The sequence below is a fragment of the Pseudoliparis swirei genome, chromosome 2 (genome assembly GCF_029220125.1).
Source record: "Pseudoliparis swirei isolate HS2019 ecotype Mariana Trench chromosome 2, NWPU_hadal_v1, whole genome shotgun sequence".
Lineage (NCBI taxonomy): Eukaryota > Metazoa > Chordata > Actinopteri > Perciformes > Liparidae > Pseudoliparis > Pseudoliparis swirei.
The window spans coordinates 21,284,021-21,300,122 of record NC_079389.1 but is presented as its reverse complement, the minus strand read 5'-3'; the positions used below and the strand labels follow the sequence as shown (position 1 = coordinate 21,300,122).

Below are 16,102 nucleotides of genomic sequence, written 5' to 3'. Positions count from 1 at the left end.
TCTTAAATTATAATCATCATGGACTAGTCACATTGTGACTATACATATTTACACCACAAGGGGGCGATACAATAAAAAGCCATTACATTAAAAGCAACCTGTGGACTTTTATTGTGAAATCCGTCAACTAGCCGTAACCCGGAAGTACTTAAGTTATTGTGGGAAGTTTTCCGCCATAAGAACGTCACTGATTTAACGGACAAAAAGGCGGAAAACAGAACGGTAAGAAGACACAAAAACACACAGAAATACACTTAGTCTCTTTTTAAGGTCGGAGAGTCAACAGTCTGCAGCTTTCACCGACAATTAACGAGCATCTTAGCCGACTAGCTGGAACTAAAGTAAGAAGAACCTAGCTCACTAGCGTTAGCTCATCTACGCTCATCCAAACACACATGGCGAGAACTCCGACTTTGTCTTTGGCGTTTTGGTGAAGTATAAACTAAATATAATGCAATGATAACCGGCTCAGACGACTAATTTATGCGTACGGCTTTTTAAATGCAAGTTATCTCTTCAGGTAGGTTAGCTGAATGTAGATCCAGCTAACTGTAAACTTGTACTAATGTTTTCGAAGGGATCACAAACGACACCTTTATACAGCTGTTAGAAATATTTCAGCACAGAAATGTATCTGGAAAGACTCAAAAGTGTCTTTACGTGAAGTGATGGACAGAATACCGGCAGCTGTTTTTGAAAATCGTCACAAAATGATGTCAAATTAAAAGACCAAATACTTTTATGATCCCAGCTTCTTCAGTGTGAGAATGTCGTGTTTTCATTGGGATGAACTGTCACGTTTTGGGACTGTTGGTTGAGCAGGAATACTATTAACGAAACTATTAATGTGTCTTTTAGAAGTGACATCCACAGTCGCATTTAGTTGTGACTTTTCATGGGATTAGATAACCAGAAGAATAAGAAAAAGGCCTGTTTGTTATTTAATGCAATCCTGGTACTTTTTAAAATTATTATTTATGTATATTTCAGGTATGGACTCTCCAGGCAGAAGTCAAAGTCCCAGTCCTGTGCAGAAAGAGCCGAGTGGTGAGTGAACCGTGCTCTAACTGTACCTGCTGTTGTCACGGTGACGGTCCTCGTCTCACGATGCCGTCTTCAGGGCCGCCGGAAGACGAGTCCGGTCCCGCCGCCGCGGCGGAGGAGGAGGAGCCTCGACGGGCCGGCTCGGTCGAAGGAAGCCCCAAAGAGAAGTCGTCCCCTCGAGCGAGTCCGGGGAGCCCCGCCTCCGGCAGCTCGGACGACAGCACCAGCAGCGACGATGAGGATGAACATCGCGGTGCATTGAGGAAGCTAAGGAGCAGTGTGGCTCAGATCAAAGTAAGCGAGGATGAACGGTGACTTTACTGACATTATATGTGGTTACAGACGCCGATTAGAGTGAACTGAGGATGTTTGCTGCACACAATCGGGCTCAGGGAAGGAACCTCGACTGGAGAAACTCACATTTATTTGGGGAGGGAGGAGGGGCTTATGTACAGAAATAACATGCGAAAGGAACATTTTTGCTGTTACAGCAGTGCTGCAAGAAATATTGTACGATATCGGCTTTGGTTTTGGTCGAGTCCAGACTCGCAACAACCTTTTCTAGCTCTTCTGGTGGTTGTTTCCAAGTTGCTCCCCGGCCTGATGACAACGTGTGTTTATCTTATTAAAATACTTTGATGTAAATCATCTTTTTTTGGCGATTAGCCCTGAAAAAAACCCTATTTGCTCTCCAGCTAGTCAGCTGACGCACACCGACATGTTCGCCCCTCTTGTCGGATATTTGGCATCTCAAGCAATTCCATCATTCAGGAACAATCACGATGCTTTGAACCAAAGACTGAAGAAATAAAGCTGACACTATTTTCTCATCTGATGTTCAGAGGTCAAGCTCCAAGTCCGTGTCCAGAGAAAGAGACGGATCCTGGGGACGGGACCGGTCCAGATCCAGAGAGAGAGACGGATCGAGATCCAGATCCAGAGGACGAGACGGGTCCAGGTCAAGAGGTCAAGACCGGTCCAGGTCCAGAGAGAGAGACCGGGACCGGGGCCGCTACGACCGAGGACGCTACACACGGTAACGAGCAGACGCACACGGCTTTTTATTGCCTTGTCGATTTTTGTGGATTCACTTTTTAATTAGTTTTAAATGAGTTGATCAATATGTTCACGACTTTGGGAAACCGGGTCGTGAACACCTTTTCGTTCATGAAACACTTTGCACATCAAAACCAGGCGGCAAGCTTAAAAATGAAACTGATGCTGAAGGGCCTTAAACTTGCATTCTATCTCATGGCCCCCAGGGGCCACGCCTCTGTGTGTAAAAACAACTCTGATTGTATAGAAGTCTGAGAAAATGACTCCTCTCTTGATTTATTCCCTCAGTAAACATGAGTTTAAGTCCTAAATAAATAAATGTTAATTATGGTCCATTTAGAGTCAAATAAACTATAAAGCAGGGGCGGCTAAAACCTTTAAGTTTATGTTTACCACACCTGTTGAGACTCGGGTTGTTTTGCACGTTGAAAATTAGTTACACTTTCCCCCCCCCCTTCGTCGTCTCCTCTGTGCTCCACCCAGGGATCGCTATGACGATCGGCGCGACGATCGGGACGGGCGTGACCGGTGGACCAATCGGGGCGGAGAGTCGGACAACAGGCGGCGAGGACGCTCCGGCTCCCCGCCGACGGACTGGGAGCCGGCGGAGGCGCCGCCGGTGAAGAAGAAGAAGGAGGAGATTGACCCGATCCTGACCCGGACGGGCGGAGCTTACATCCCCCCCGCCAAGCTGCGCATGATGCAGCAGCAAATCACGGACAAGACCAGGTGAGACGGTTTGAAATGAGTTGTTTCTTTACACGGTCCTCTTAGTTTTAGCTTATTAACTCACTTATTGATCATTTTCCAATCGTCCAAGAGGTTGTAGGAGAATTTTCTTTCTTCCGGGAAGTTATTCACCTGGGAAAATGTCTTTTGGGCCCAAGTCTGACCTTCCACATTATACATAGAAACAAGTATTATACATGTATAACATTTATGAAAACAGTCACATGTCAGACTAAGGAAGGTAGAACTGTCGCAGACCCGACTCGACCCAGAGGGACTTTATGAGAAGTTAGAGCGCGCCCAATTGGTTGAGGTGAAGATGAAGAATATTGTTATTTAAAGCACCATCAGTGCACGATTTAAATAATAGTAGCAATGTACCACCGCGCCGCAGTTTGAATCTACTTCACAGCTCCGGGTTCGCCTCGGCTCGAGACCCGAGACGTGGAACCGGAAGTCTCGACTGTGTATTTTTTTCCGACGTCACATCATTGTTGTGGTCCTGTGCAGCCTGGCCTATCAGAGGATGAGCTGGGAGGCCCTGAAGAAGTCCATCAACGGCCTGATCAACAAAGTCAACGTGTCCAACATCGTCCACATCATCCAGGAGCTGCTGCAGGAGAACATCGTCAGGGGGAGGTGAGCCACGCCACATTAATATATATATGTATATGTCTTTATTCCAGACTCATGGGTCCATAAAACAACAAACACAAATACAACGGGCACTCGGTAGAGCGCATACCTTCGCGTATCACAAGATTGGGCATTGAATTATGAACATTTTGGCATTAGTTGCATGCCAACTGGATAAAAATTGACCGTGCTATGGTAAAAAGAAGATTTTGACCTTTTCATGACCTTGACCTTTGACCCGATCGATCCCAAAATGTAATCAAATGGTTCCCGGATAATAACCAATCATCCCACCAAATTTCATGCGATTCGGTTTAATACTTTTTGAGTTATGCGAGTAACACGCATACAAATAAATAAATAAATACACGGCGATCAAAACATAACCTTCCGCATTTTCAATGCGAAGGTAACATCAACATATAAAATACAATAAAATACACGACGAGGACACCGGTCCAGCCATTGGAGCCAAAAAGTCACTCTGGATTAAAAAACAGACACACATTGTTCCATTGCTTCCAGAAACGAGACGCATACCTGGCATCACTGGGTCAGCCGAGCTTTTATCACTAGATTCTCTGAGACACTCAGTCGACATTTAAATTTATACATAAAATTCCTCAAAACGGCGCGAATACTCGACGGCTACTTCATGAGAGAGAAGCCGCTTCCCGATGAGTGCGCCGCTTTCCTCTCCTCCCCTGGAGGTCGCGTCTGACCGACCCCCTGACCTCCCGCCGTCTGTCTCAGGGGTCTGCTGTCCCGCTCGGTGCTGCAGGCTCAGGCGGCGTCGCCCACCTTCACCCACGTCTACTCGGCCGTTGTCGCCATCATCAACTCCAAGTTCCCTCAGCTCGGAGAGCTGATCCTCAAACGCCTCATCCTGACCTTCAGGAGGAGCTACCGCCGCAACCTCAAGGTACCCGTCTGTCCGACTGCACATCTGACGAGGTGGCGGTGCGGTCACAAATTCACATCGCCGTGTTTTTGCACGATTCTTCCGCCGGTTTCACGGTAAACGCGTTCATTCACTGACTCCGAAAAGGAACGCCGACCGACTGAAGAGCTGTTTGTGCGTCTGTCTTCCCCTGGGTCCTAAGTCCCTCCATGTACCAACGTACATTTATAACAAATACCACACATCATTCATATCTGTTACCAAAGAAAGACAACGGCAACGGCAATTTTTTTCTTTTTCTTTATTTAAATGACTTTTTTCTGATCTACATTTGATTTTATTTTAAACCAAAAAGAAAACGCAGCTCCTCAAGTTGTATTGGTGCTGTTAAAGAGAAACTCGTGGTGTGGTTTCTGACGTATTCCCACCTCCACTGAGGTGGGAGTGTTTTAACCCTCCTGTTACTCACATCTTTTACCCTCTGGGTCAATTTGACCCCAGCAATTAAAACCTCCAGAAAATTATTATAATTAATATTGTTTCCCAAGTTTAAGTGTGAGGTACTTTATGTTTGTTTGTTGACTATCTAAATAGCCCTTTAAATATATAAAAAAGTTGATATTTCTTATGTTTTACAGCCTGGGGTCAAATTGACCCCGAAGAACACCGATGCGTACAAGTTGTGTTCAGGACAGTGAAAACATATCATCATGTGAATGTTATGTTTTCACATTTGTCCCCAATAAATTAGGAAAAGTCATGAAATATGAAGCAAAAAAAAAAGATGTCAATCATTTTTTTTGAGACGTTAAACATTGAATGGGGTCAAATTGACCCCAAAGGTAACAGGAGGGTTAACTTGAGCAGGCGGAAGCTGGATGATTCAAATGTAGAGCGTCGAATAAGAAACTACACCTAAATTATTCTGGAAGGTTTTTAACCCCGGCCACCAAACTACAGAAGATATATATATATATATACACATATGGTCCCGTCTATGAGATGTTTAAGATTAGATCCATGAACCCAGATTAGTTTTCTCATGCAGATACAGGCATACATATCTTCTTCATTTTCACATCCATGCTCCTCCCGGTACCAACGGCGGTTTGTGGCAAATAAACACAACGATTATCTTAAATAATTCACGCGCTGTTTATTCTGAACCACATTTCTTCATTTAAATGAGCCAGTAAGAGTCCTCAAGTCTTTTCTTTCTTCATTTTTCCTGACACTTAAGTTTGAATTGTGTTTCCTATCATTCTAGACGTTGACTGTATTCATATTAGTAATCTATTAAAACCAGTCCGTCTTTTGTTTTCCAGCAACAATGCTTGACGGCCTCAAAGTTTGTGGCGCATTTTATCAACCAGAACGTGGTAGGTGCCGCCCGTCTGTCTTATTACACCAATAATATTGGTTATAATAACGTTATTAACGGGCGCTCTGAGTGTTTGTGTTCAGCTCCTATTGAAGTGTGTTTACGCCTCTCTCTCTCTGTCGTCTCCGTGGTCTCTCGCCCTCAGGCCCACGAGGTCCTCTGTCTGGAGATGCTCACGCTGCTGCTGGAGCGTCCGACCGACGACAGCGTGGAGGTCGCCATCGCCTTCCTGAAGGAGTGCGGACTCAAACTGACCGAGGTGTCCCCGCGAGGAATCAACGGTAGCCGCTTAAACACGGCCTTCCTCGCCTCAGTCAGGCCCTTTGTTGCCCACACACACACACACACACACACACACACACACTGGGCTGTAAATGGAGTAAACAGACACGGTTTTGGGAGCCAGCTGTCACAAACCTGCTTCGGGACTCTTTGTTCCCCTGAATCCGTCTTCTCAGCCTGAGCTTCCCCTCAAACTGTGTTTGACCTCCAACAAGCAAGAAAATCTCCGTAAATCTGAACCGTAACCGTTGAACTAACGGTATAATAATAATAACTAGAATGGGCACTCGGTAGAGCGCATACCTTCGCATATCACAAGATTGGGCATTGAATTATGAACATTTTGCCATTAGATGCATGCCAATTGGATAAAGATTGACCGCGCTATGGTAAAAAGATGATTTTGACCTTTTCATGACTTTGACCCGATCGATCCCAAAATCTAATCAAATGGTCCCCGGATAATAACCAATCATCCCACCAATTTTCATGCGATTTGGTTTAATACTTTTTGAGTTATGTGAGTAACACGCATACAAATAAATAAATACACAGAGATAAAAACATAACCTTCCGCATTTTCAATGCGAAGGTAATTATACATTTATTTCATAAAGCGCCTTTCGAGGCTCTCAAGGTCGCCGTACAACACATTAAAACAGTTCCAGTCGAGTGTGTCGCGTGTTTCTGACGGTCTGGCCGCTCCCGATTGGACTCGATCCTCGCCGTCGGCGCGGTTCGCCGTCGACGCTCCGTCTCTCTTCGCAGCCATCTTCGAGCGCCTCAGGAACATCCTCCACGAGTCGGCCATCGACAAGAGGGTCCAGTACATGATCGAGGTGATGTTCGCCATCAGGAAGGACGGCTTCAAAGACCACCCGGTGATCCTGGAGGGTCTGGACCTGGTGGACGAGGGAGACCAGTTCACCCACATGCTGCCGCTGGACGACGAGTACGACACCGAGGAGCTGCTCAGTAAGAAAGACCTCCGCCGGACTCCCCGAGCCTCAGAAAGACATCCGTGTGTCATTCTAACGTGTGTGTGTGTGTGTGTGTGTGTGTTCACTCAGATGTGTTTAAGATGGACCCGGACTTCCTGGAGAGCGAGGAGAAATACAAAACCATTAAAAGAGGTCAGAATGCGCACCGGCATCAAACCGGCCAATCGGCTGTCACTTCCCCCCTCGGTTTAACCAATCGGCTGACGCCCTCCCGACAGACATCCTGGACGAGGGCAGCAGCGACTCGGGGGAGGACGGCGACGGCAGCGACGAAGAGGGGGACGAAGAAGAGGAGAACGCGGAGGAGGGAGCAGGTGAGGCCCGACTGCGGCGGTTTGTCGTCACGTGAGAGAATCACTCCGATGATGTCATTGGGGTTATCTCAGGTGGAGTCTTAAACGTGGTAGGTTTTGACTAAAAAGATGTTGAGGTGTTGCATTATGGGAAACGTAGGATCCAGAGTTTGTGGAGCTGGACTGGTATTATCGTCACCTTTTTAAAAATGTATTTAAACGGATAGTTTAACATGGGGGGGGGGGGGGGCTTTGGAGAGCCACACACCACCGACTAACTGTTCCAAATTCATATCTCGTATTATGGTATGAACTTGATTTTAACACAATATTAAAGAATCCCCCTCTCTCTGTCTCTCTCTCTGTCTCTCTCTTTCTCTGTCTCTCTTTGTCTCTCTCTCTGTCTCTATGTCTCTCTCTCTGTCGCTCTCTCTGTCGCTCTGTCTCTGTCTCTCTCTCTGTCTCTTTCTCTGTCTCTCTGTCTCTCTCTCTGTCGCTCTCTTTCTCTGTCTCTCTTTGTCTCTCTCTCTGTCTCTCTCTCTCTCTGTCGCTCTGTCTCTCGCTGTCTCTCTGGCTCTGTCTCTCTGGCTCTGTCTCTCTCTCTGTCTCTCTCTGTCTCTATGTCTCTGTCTCTCTGTCTCTGTCTCTCTCTGTCTCTCTTTCTGTCTCTCTTTCTGTCTCTCTCTCTGTCTCTCTCTTTCTCTGTCTCTCTGTCTCTCTCTTTCTCTGTCTCTCTCTCTGTCTCTATGTCTCTGTCTCTGTCTCTCTCTCTCTGTCTCTGTCTCTCTCTCTGTCTCTCTTTCTCTGTCTCTCTTTGTCTCTCTCTCTGTCTCTCTCTCTCTCTGTCTCTGTCTTTCCCTCTCTTGCCCTCAGATGAGAAGATCACCATCTATGATATGACTGAAGTCAACCTGGTTGCTTTTAGAAGAACCATCTACCTCGCTATCCAGTCCAGGTACACACACACACACACACACACACACACACACAGATTACTTTGGAGACCTGCAGAGAGAGTACACACATATACACACACACGCACAGTGACTCAATTGTCTCTCTGGGTGTCGGCAGTTATTTACAGCTCCTTCTATATTTGATGGACTTGGAATAATATTTAAAGCTGTGTTTAAATTGTGTGTGTGCAGCCTAGTTACCATGGTTTCAGTGTAGAGCGGCTCACAGTTTTGGAGAACAGGATGAAACTGAAAAGGATTAAGAACAAATATCACACAAACGGGAACACACACACACACACACACACACACACACACACACCCTTGAGCTCACATTTGTATTGTTACTAATTTTTTTTTTTTTTTGTCCGTAGTTTGGACTTTGAGGAGTGCGCTCACAAGCTCATCAAGATGGACTTTCCTGACAGCCAGACGGTAAGTACACACACACACACACACACACACAGACACACACACACACACTTGTCATGTAAAAGGCTTCAGTGACGCACACCGATGAGTCCTTGTCTACTGAGGATGAAAATTAAAATAATGTGCCAGGATAAAAGAAGCTGACAGTGGATTCCTCGACGTGACGACAGCAGCCGGACGATCAAGATAAATAACATTTGCGGCGACTGTGACTATTGTTTTAAAGACATTTAAATGAATTTATGAAACAAAAACACTGAACTTCTAAAAACACGAACCTTTTTCCGTGGCACGGCCGACCAGAAGGTGGCGCTGATAAACTAGTTAATAACTAAAACTTAAAAGAAGATGCACGTGTATATGGGGGGGACCTTGTGGGTGACCTTGTGGGTGACCTTGTGGGTCAGCGTTTGGACTAAATCACTCGGTGCAGCAGCTGGAAACCGAAAAAGGAAGCACACACACAAAAAAACACGACAATAATTGCGCGGCTTTCAGATCAAAAAGAAAAACAAGACGTCTGAATGTTAATCCGTTGGACCCAGGCGGCGGCCTCGCGGGGGGGGCAACGCTTTCATACAATTTATGGAAATTGCAACACGGCCTCCTGCAGCTTTCAAATAGCAGGAGGCCGTGTTGGTTCAACCGTGGAATGGACGAAAACAAGAATAACGGTAGAAACAAACGCTCGAGTATCGGGAGGAGGGATGGGTATCGTTTGGGTTTTTTCCGATACCGGTGCCTAAACCGGTACTTTAAAAACCTCTTACGCCGTATTCCCTGTAAAAGCCGTTCTCATGGAGCAATGACAACAAACGGATATCAGACTGTCACGCTCAGAGCTCGAGCTAGCTATGATCTACGAGCTATCTTAAACATGGTTATAATGGCTAATTTGTTATTTGTTGACCTACTTTTATGAACGCAAGACTTGCAATCCACGTTCCGGTACTACTCTGAGTTCAGGCTGCTCGTCATCATCGGTCTCCACGTGTTCAGGGGGACCGTCTCCCCATCGCGCCCAGCCTCACGCTGACAGTGAAACAAAGTTAAATGATCGGCTCGTAACCGGCTGACAGGGCGGAGTCACCAGAGAAGTGCAAAAGAAAAGTTTTTTCCCATTTCAATCGGCTCAGGCACCGACATGTACGAAACGCCATATCGACACCGGACTTCTGTCCCCGACCCGCATCGTGAATCATATCCCCGTGTCGGGTCGGCGGTCGGCAACACGTCCCTTCAGATTTAAGAAAGTTCCTCAAATAGATTGACAATGTGCTCTCTTGCAGCATGTGTGTGGGGGCGGGGCTGTGAGTGGCCGTGTTGTGAGTGTCGTTGTGTTTGTGTTACAGAAGGAGCTGTGCAACATGATCCTGGACTGCTGCGCCCAGCAGAGGACCTACGAGAAGTTCTTCGGCCTGCTGGCCGGGGTGAGTCCGGTCAACTCCTCGCCGGGTGCTTTTTGACTTCACGTGTCCAGGTCTCGGGATTCATCTCGAGGCGGTCGGCGGTTTCCCCCGTCGCCGTGGAGACGTGTGACTCGTGCGCCGCTCTGTCCCAGAGGTTCTGTCTGCTGAGGAAGGAGTACATGGAGAGCTTTGAGGGGATCTTCGCGGAGCAGTACGAAACCATCCACCGGCTGGAGACCAACAAGCTGAGGAACGTGGCCCGGCTGTTCGCCCACCTGCTCTACACCGACTCTGTGCCCTGGAGTGTGAGGACACACACACACACACACACACACACACACACGTGGATCTGGATGTTCTTTCTGATTGGTTTTTCCTCAGAATTCATGGTTCTCGCTCTCTCTCTTTCGCGCTCTCTCTTTCTCGCTCTCTCTCTCTCTTTCGCTCTCTCTCTCGCTCTCTCTCTCGCTCTCTCTTTCTCGCTCTCGCTCTCTTGCTCTCGCTCTCTCTCTGCTCTTTCTCTCGCTCTCTCTCTCGCTCTCTCTCTCTCGCTCTCTCTCTCTCTCTTTCGCGCTCTCTCGCTCTCTCTCGCTCTCTCTCTGCTCTCTCGCTCTCTTTCTCTCTCTCTCTCTGCTCTCTCGCTCTCTTTCTCTCTCTCTTTCGCTCTCTCTCGCTCTCTCTCTGCTCTCTCTTGCTCTCGCTCTCTCTGCTCTCTCTCTCGCTCTCTCTCTGCTCTCTCTCGCTCTCTCTCTGCTCTCTCTCTCTCTCGCTCTCTCTCTCTCTCTCTCTCTCTCTCGCTCCCTCTCTCTCTCTCGCTCCCTCTCTCTCTCTCGCTCTCTGCTCTCTCTCGCTCTCTCTCTCTCTCTCTCTCTCTGCTCTCTTGTGTCTCTCGGCCACCAGGTGCTGGAGTCGGTCCAGATGAGCGAGGACACCACGACGTCGTCCAGCAGGATCTTTGTGAAGATCCTTTTCCAGGAGCTCTGTGCCTACATGGGCCTCCCCAGACTCAACCAGAGGCTTAAAGACCCGTACGAACACACACACACACACACACACACACACACACACACACGCTGAAGCATGAGGTCCTCTGTCTCTCTTCAAAGATAAATAAAGATTACAACACGCTAAGCGGCCGTCTGTGTGTTTCAGGACTCTGCAGCTGTACTTTGAAGGTCTCTTCCCTCGGGACAATCCCAGAAACACTCGCTTCGCCATCAACTTCTTCACCTCTATCGGACTGGGAGGCCTGACGTAAGGCACAGACACACACATACACAGACACAGACACACAGACACACACAGACAAACACACACACAGACACACACTCGCTATACTGTGAACGCTGTACAATTCAGCCACACATCGGAGGCCGCGTGGATGTTTGAGCCATATGTGAAAAGTCTTTAATCATATTATTCATCTCGATCTTATTTTACTTTGTAATATTTCTTCATTTGTATTTTATTCCCAAACTAATGTTTTACATTGTGAATGTGGTGCATGTACACACGTTTCTCACGCACATACTTCTGTCTCTCAGGGACGAGTTGAGGGAACATCTGAAGAACGCTCCCAAGATAATCATGACTCAGAACCAGGAAGTGGAATCCTCTGACTCCTCCTCCTCTTCATCCTCCTCGTCCTCATCTGACTCCTCCTCCTCGAGCGACTCGGATTCCTCCGACTCCAGCAGCAGCTCGGGTACGTCCGTCTTGTTTTATTTAACGTGAATCGAATCGCATGTTGTTGTTTTTATCTGTAAATGTTCTTTTTCTGAAAAAAAAAATGTATTTTGTGTTCCCCTCTCGTCCTTCAGACTCGGACGGCAAACAGAAGAAGAAGAAGAGAAAAGAACAAAGCATTGAGAAGAAGAAGAAGAAAGGGGAGGACAAGAAGAAGAAAAACAAGAAGATGAAGAACAAGAAAGACAAACAGTCGGACAAGAAGAGAGTCGAGCGCAAGAACGAAGACGAGGGCGACGAGGACAGCGGCGACGAGAAGCAGGCGAGGAAGGACAGGAAAGGCCTCGCGGAGGGGCGTGAGCGTGCACGTGAGATGGAAGGGCGTGAGCGTCCACGTGAGATCGAGGGGCGTCCACGTGAGATAGAGGGGCGTGCACGTGAGATGGAGGGGCGTGAGCGTCCACGTGAGCCGGAGGGGCGTGCACGTGAGATGGAAGGGCGTGAGCGTCCACGTGAGCCGGAGGGGCGTGCACGTGAGATGGAAGGGCGTGAGCGTCCACGTGAGCCGGAGGGGCGGCACGTGAATGGAAGGCGTGGCGTCCACGTGAGATCGAGGGGCGTCCACGTGAGATGGAGGGGCGTGCACGTGAGATGGAAGGGCGTGAGCGTCCACGTGAGCCGGAGGGGCGTGCACGTGAGATGGAAGGGCGTGAGCGTCCACGTGAGATGGAGGGGCGTGCACGTGAGATGGAAGGGCGTGAGCGTCCACGTGAGATGGAGGGGCGTGCACGTGAGATGGAAGGGCGTGAGCGTCCACGTGAGATGGAGGGGCGTGCACGTGAGATGGAAGGGCGTGAGCGTCCACGTGAGATGGAGGGGCGTGCACGTGAGATGGAAGGGCGTGAGCGTCCACGTGAGATGGAGGGGCGTGCACGTGAGATGGAAGGGCGTGAGCGTCCACGTGAGATGGAGGGGCGTGCACGTGAGATGGAAGGGCGTGAGCGTCCACGTGAGATGGAGGGGCGTGCACGTGAGATGGAAGGGCGTGAGCGTCCACGTGAGATGGAGGGGCGTGCACGTGAGCCGGAGGGGCGTGAGCGTCCATGTGAGCCGGAGGGGCGTCCACGTGAGCCAGAAGGGCGTGCACGTGAGATGGAGGGGCGTGCACGTGAGCCGGAGGGGCGTGAGCGTCCACGTGAGCCGGAGGAGCGTCCACGTGAGCCGGAGGGGCGTCCACGTGAGCCAGAAGGGCGTGCACGTGAGATGGAGGGGCGTGCACGTGAGCCGGAGGGGCGTGAGCGTCCATGTGAGCCGGAGGGGCGTGCACGTGAGATGCGCGACGCTACCCGCCGGAGCCGACGGGACGAGAGGTCCGAGGAAGAGGAGGAGCAGGAGGACAGGAGGAGGAGCAAAATGGACTTTCAAGGCCGACAAAGAGACGGAGTGAGCGAGAGAGACCGAGGGAGGGACGGAGAGAGGGAGGAGAAGGGCGAGAAGGAGCGAGAGAAGCCGAGGGAGAGAGAGAGGAACAAAGAGAACAGGGACCGCAACAGAGAGCGAGAGGAGGAGAGGAGGAGGAGGTGAAGCGGCGGGTCGACGGCTCGCCCCGTGGTCACTCTGGGTGTCTCTCTCTCTCTCTCTCTCTCTCTCTCTACTTATTCTGTCTGTCTGTATTTTCTATAATAGCTTTTTGTTGTTGACATTTTCGGGGGGGAAAAACAAAAAACATTAAAGTTTCTTTTGAAGGTTTTTAAAATCCGTTTCAGTTTCAACTGTTTTCAGCTGCTCCTGGTGTTCAGGAAGCAACAACAGAATCTCTTTTTAAACGTTCTACTTCTCGATTGGTTGGAATGCAGGGTTCGTACGGTCGTGGAAAACCTGGAAAAGTCCTGGAAATGTGTTATAATCACATCATTTACGCCGAGTTTGATATAATGAATGTGTTTTTTTAACCCTTGCGTTGCCTTCGGGTCAATATGACCCGATTCAATGTTTTACCCTCCTGTTACCTTTATATTTACTAACATATTTTACCCTTGAGGTCAATATGACCCCAGCTATTAAAATCTCCAGAAAATTATTAGAATTAATATTGTTTTCCAAGTTTAAGTGTGAGGTACTTTATGTTTGTTTGTTGACTCCCGAAAGAACACCGACATTAAACATTGAATCGGGTCAAATTGACCCGAAGGTGACACAAGGGTTAAGAAAGACGCTCAAAATATAAGCCGGCGTACGCCCTCAATATGCAACATTTTCAAAAATGTTCATGTTTATACCGAGATTTCTGTTTGGTCATGGACATTTGGTTTAAAGTCCTGGAAATCCATTGGTCAATATGTGTAAGAACCCTGGGTCATGGAAAACCTGGAAACATCATGGAATTTTAAAATGGTCATTTCCAGGCCTGGGAAAGTCACGGAAAAAACTTAAATCATAAAAGTTTTGGAAAAGTCATGGAAATGTTATAATCGCATCATTTATGCCGAGTTTGATATAATTTATGTTTTTTTAAGAAGACGCTCAAAATATAAGCTGGCGTTCGCCCTCAATACGCTAAATTTTCAAAATTGTTACTGTTTATACTGATATTTCCGTTTGGTGCTGGACATTTGGTTTAAAGTCCTGTAAATCCACTGGTCAACATGTGAGACCCCTGGGAGTGGACAGATCCTCTGATGACGTCATCCTTTGAATCCTGATCATGTGACCAAGAGTTGGGCCAAAATGTTAACCTGAGAATCGACAATTACTCAGTTAGATTTATATTTTAATCTAAAGAATAAAACTCGTGGCAGCAGCTGTTTAGAAAATGTCCAAACATTTCGGGGATTTGACGGCGATTCCATTTAAGAACTGGAGCCCGGGAGAGTGGGGCCCATCCGGACCTCCTCCGGGCCGTAGGGCCACAGGTGTGTCCTGGCTCTCACACTGGGAAGTCCAGGTACTTGAAGCTCCTTTACTGATTTGGGACATCCCATAATAACCAGTTGTGGAACACTTACTGTAAGTTCAGTACTTTTACTTTCAGGAAATTGACACTTTTGCTTTGAGGATTTGACTCCAACATTGTGTGTGTATTTCTTATTCAGTCAATCAAATGCAACACAATATTATTCTATATAATATACAAAACAGTGAAAAGGTATAGGTAGAAGCAAAAATATGCTTATATATTCCTATCCTAAATTATTAGTAAAAATCTGAAAATTAATATAAAATAGAGAAAAATAACAGAAAATACAAAAATAATATATGTACACTACCGTTCAAAAGTTTGGGATCACTTAGAAATGTCCTTATTTTTCAAAGAAAAGCATTGTTTTTTTCAATGAAGATAACATTAAATCAATCAGAAATACACTCTCTACATTGTTAATGTGGTAAATGACTATTCTAGGTGGAAACGTCTGGTTTCTAATGAAATATCTACAGAGGTGTATAGAGGCCCATTTCATCATCACTCCAGTGTTCTAATGGTACATTGTGTTTGCTAATCGCATTAGAAGACTAATGTCTGATTAGAAAACCCTTGTGCAATTATGTTAGCACAGCTGAAAACAGTTATGCTGGAGATATAAGCTATAAAACTGGCCTTCCTTTGAGCTAGTTGATTATCTGGAGCATCACATTTGTGGGTTCGATAAGACTCTCAAAATGGCCAGAAAAAAAGAAGTTTCCTGTGAAACTCGCCAGTCTATTCTTGTTCTTAGAAATGAAGGCTAATCCATGCGAGAAATTGCAAAGAAACTGAAAATGTCCTCCAGCGGTGTGTACTACTCCCTTCAGAGAACAGCACAAAGGGGCTCTAACCAGAGCAGAAAGAGAAGTGGGAGGCCCCGGTGCACAACTCAGCAAGAAGACAAGTACATTAGAGTCTCTCGTTTGAGAAATAGACGCCTCACAGGCCTCAACTGGCAGCTTCCTTAACCCTTGCCTTTAGGTAGTTTTTTTTGACGAAAATCAATACACCTCCCCGCCTTGGATTAATTTGACCCCATTCAATGTTTAATGTGTGTTCTTTCGGTAGTCAACAAACAAACATAAACTTGGAAAACAATATTAATCGAATAATTTTCTGGAGGTTTTAATTGCTGGCGTCAAATTGAACCCAAAGGGTAAAATATGTTAGTAAATATAAAGGTAACAGGAGGAATGAACATTTGAATCAAAAAAATGACCAAAAAGGAGGAGGAGTGTATATTGATTCCGTCAAATGACCCTAAGGCAACACAAGGGTTAAATGGTACCGCAAAACGCCAGTGTCAACGTCGACAGTGAAGAGGCGACTCCGGG

The 16,102-nt window shown here is 47.2% G+C and overlaps 2 protein-coding genes across 2 annotated transcripts; both read left to right on the top strand.

Annotated features, from left to right (window-relative positions):
* Positions 1-173: 173 nt before the first annotated feature.
* Positions 174-12,389, top strand: cwc22 (CWC22 spliceosome associated protein homolog; the record flags this gene model as incomplete). Its single annotated transcript, XM_056428284.1, has 20 exons — positions 174-222; positions 991-1,047; positions 1,121-1,338; positions 1,887-2,080; positions 2,584-2,829; positions 3,340-3,468; positions 4,219-4,387; positions 5,692-5,745; positions 5,893-6,028; positions 6,798-7,004; positions 7,100-7,162; positions 7,249-7,344; positions 8,197-8,278; positions 8,654-8,714; positions 10,064-10,141; positions 10,273-10,425; positions 11,021-11,148; positions 11,273-11,374; positions 11,665-11,825; positions 11,941-12,389. Coding segments are annotated over exons 2-20 (2,781 nt in total), but the record flags the coding sequence as incomplete, so codon positions are not given.
* Positions 12,390-12,408: 19 nt separating this feature from the next.
* LOC130199712 (octapeptide-repeat protein T2-like) lies at positions 12,409-15,174 on the top strand. The gene has a single exon (XM_056423436.1). It carries the CDS (start codon positions 12,437-12,439, stop codon positions 13,388-13,390), a length of 954 nt encoding a protein of 317 aa, XP_056279411.1. The 5' UTR covers positions 12,409-12,436; the 3' UTR covers positions 13,391-15,174.
* Positions 15,175-16,102: the final 928 nt, after the last annotated feature.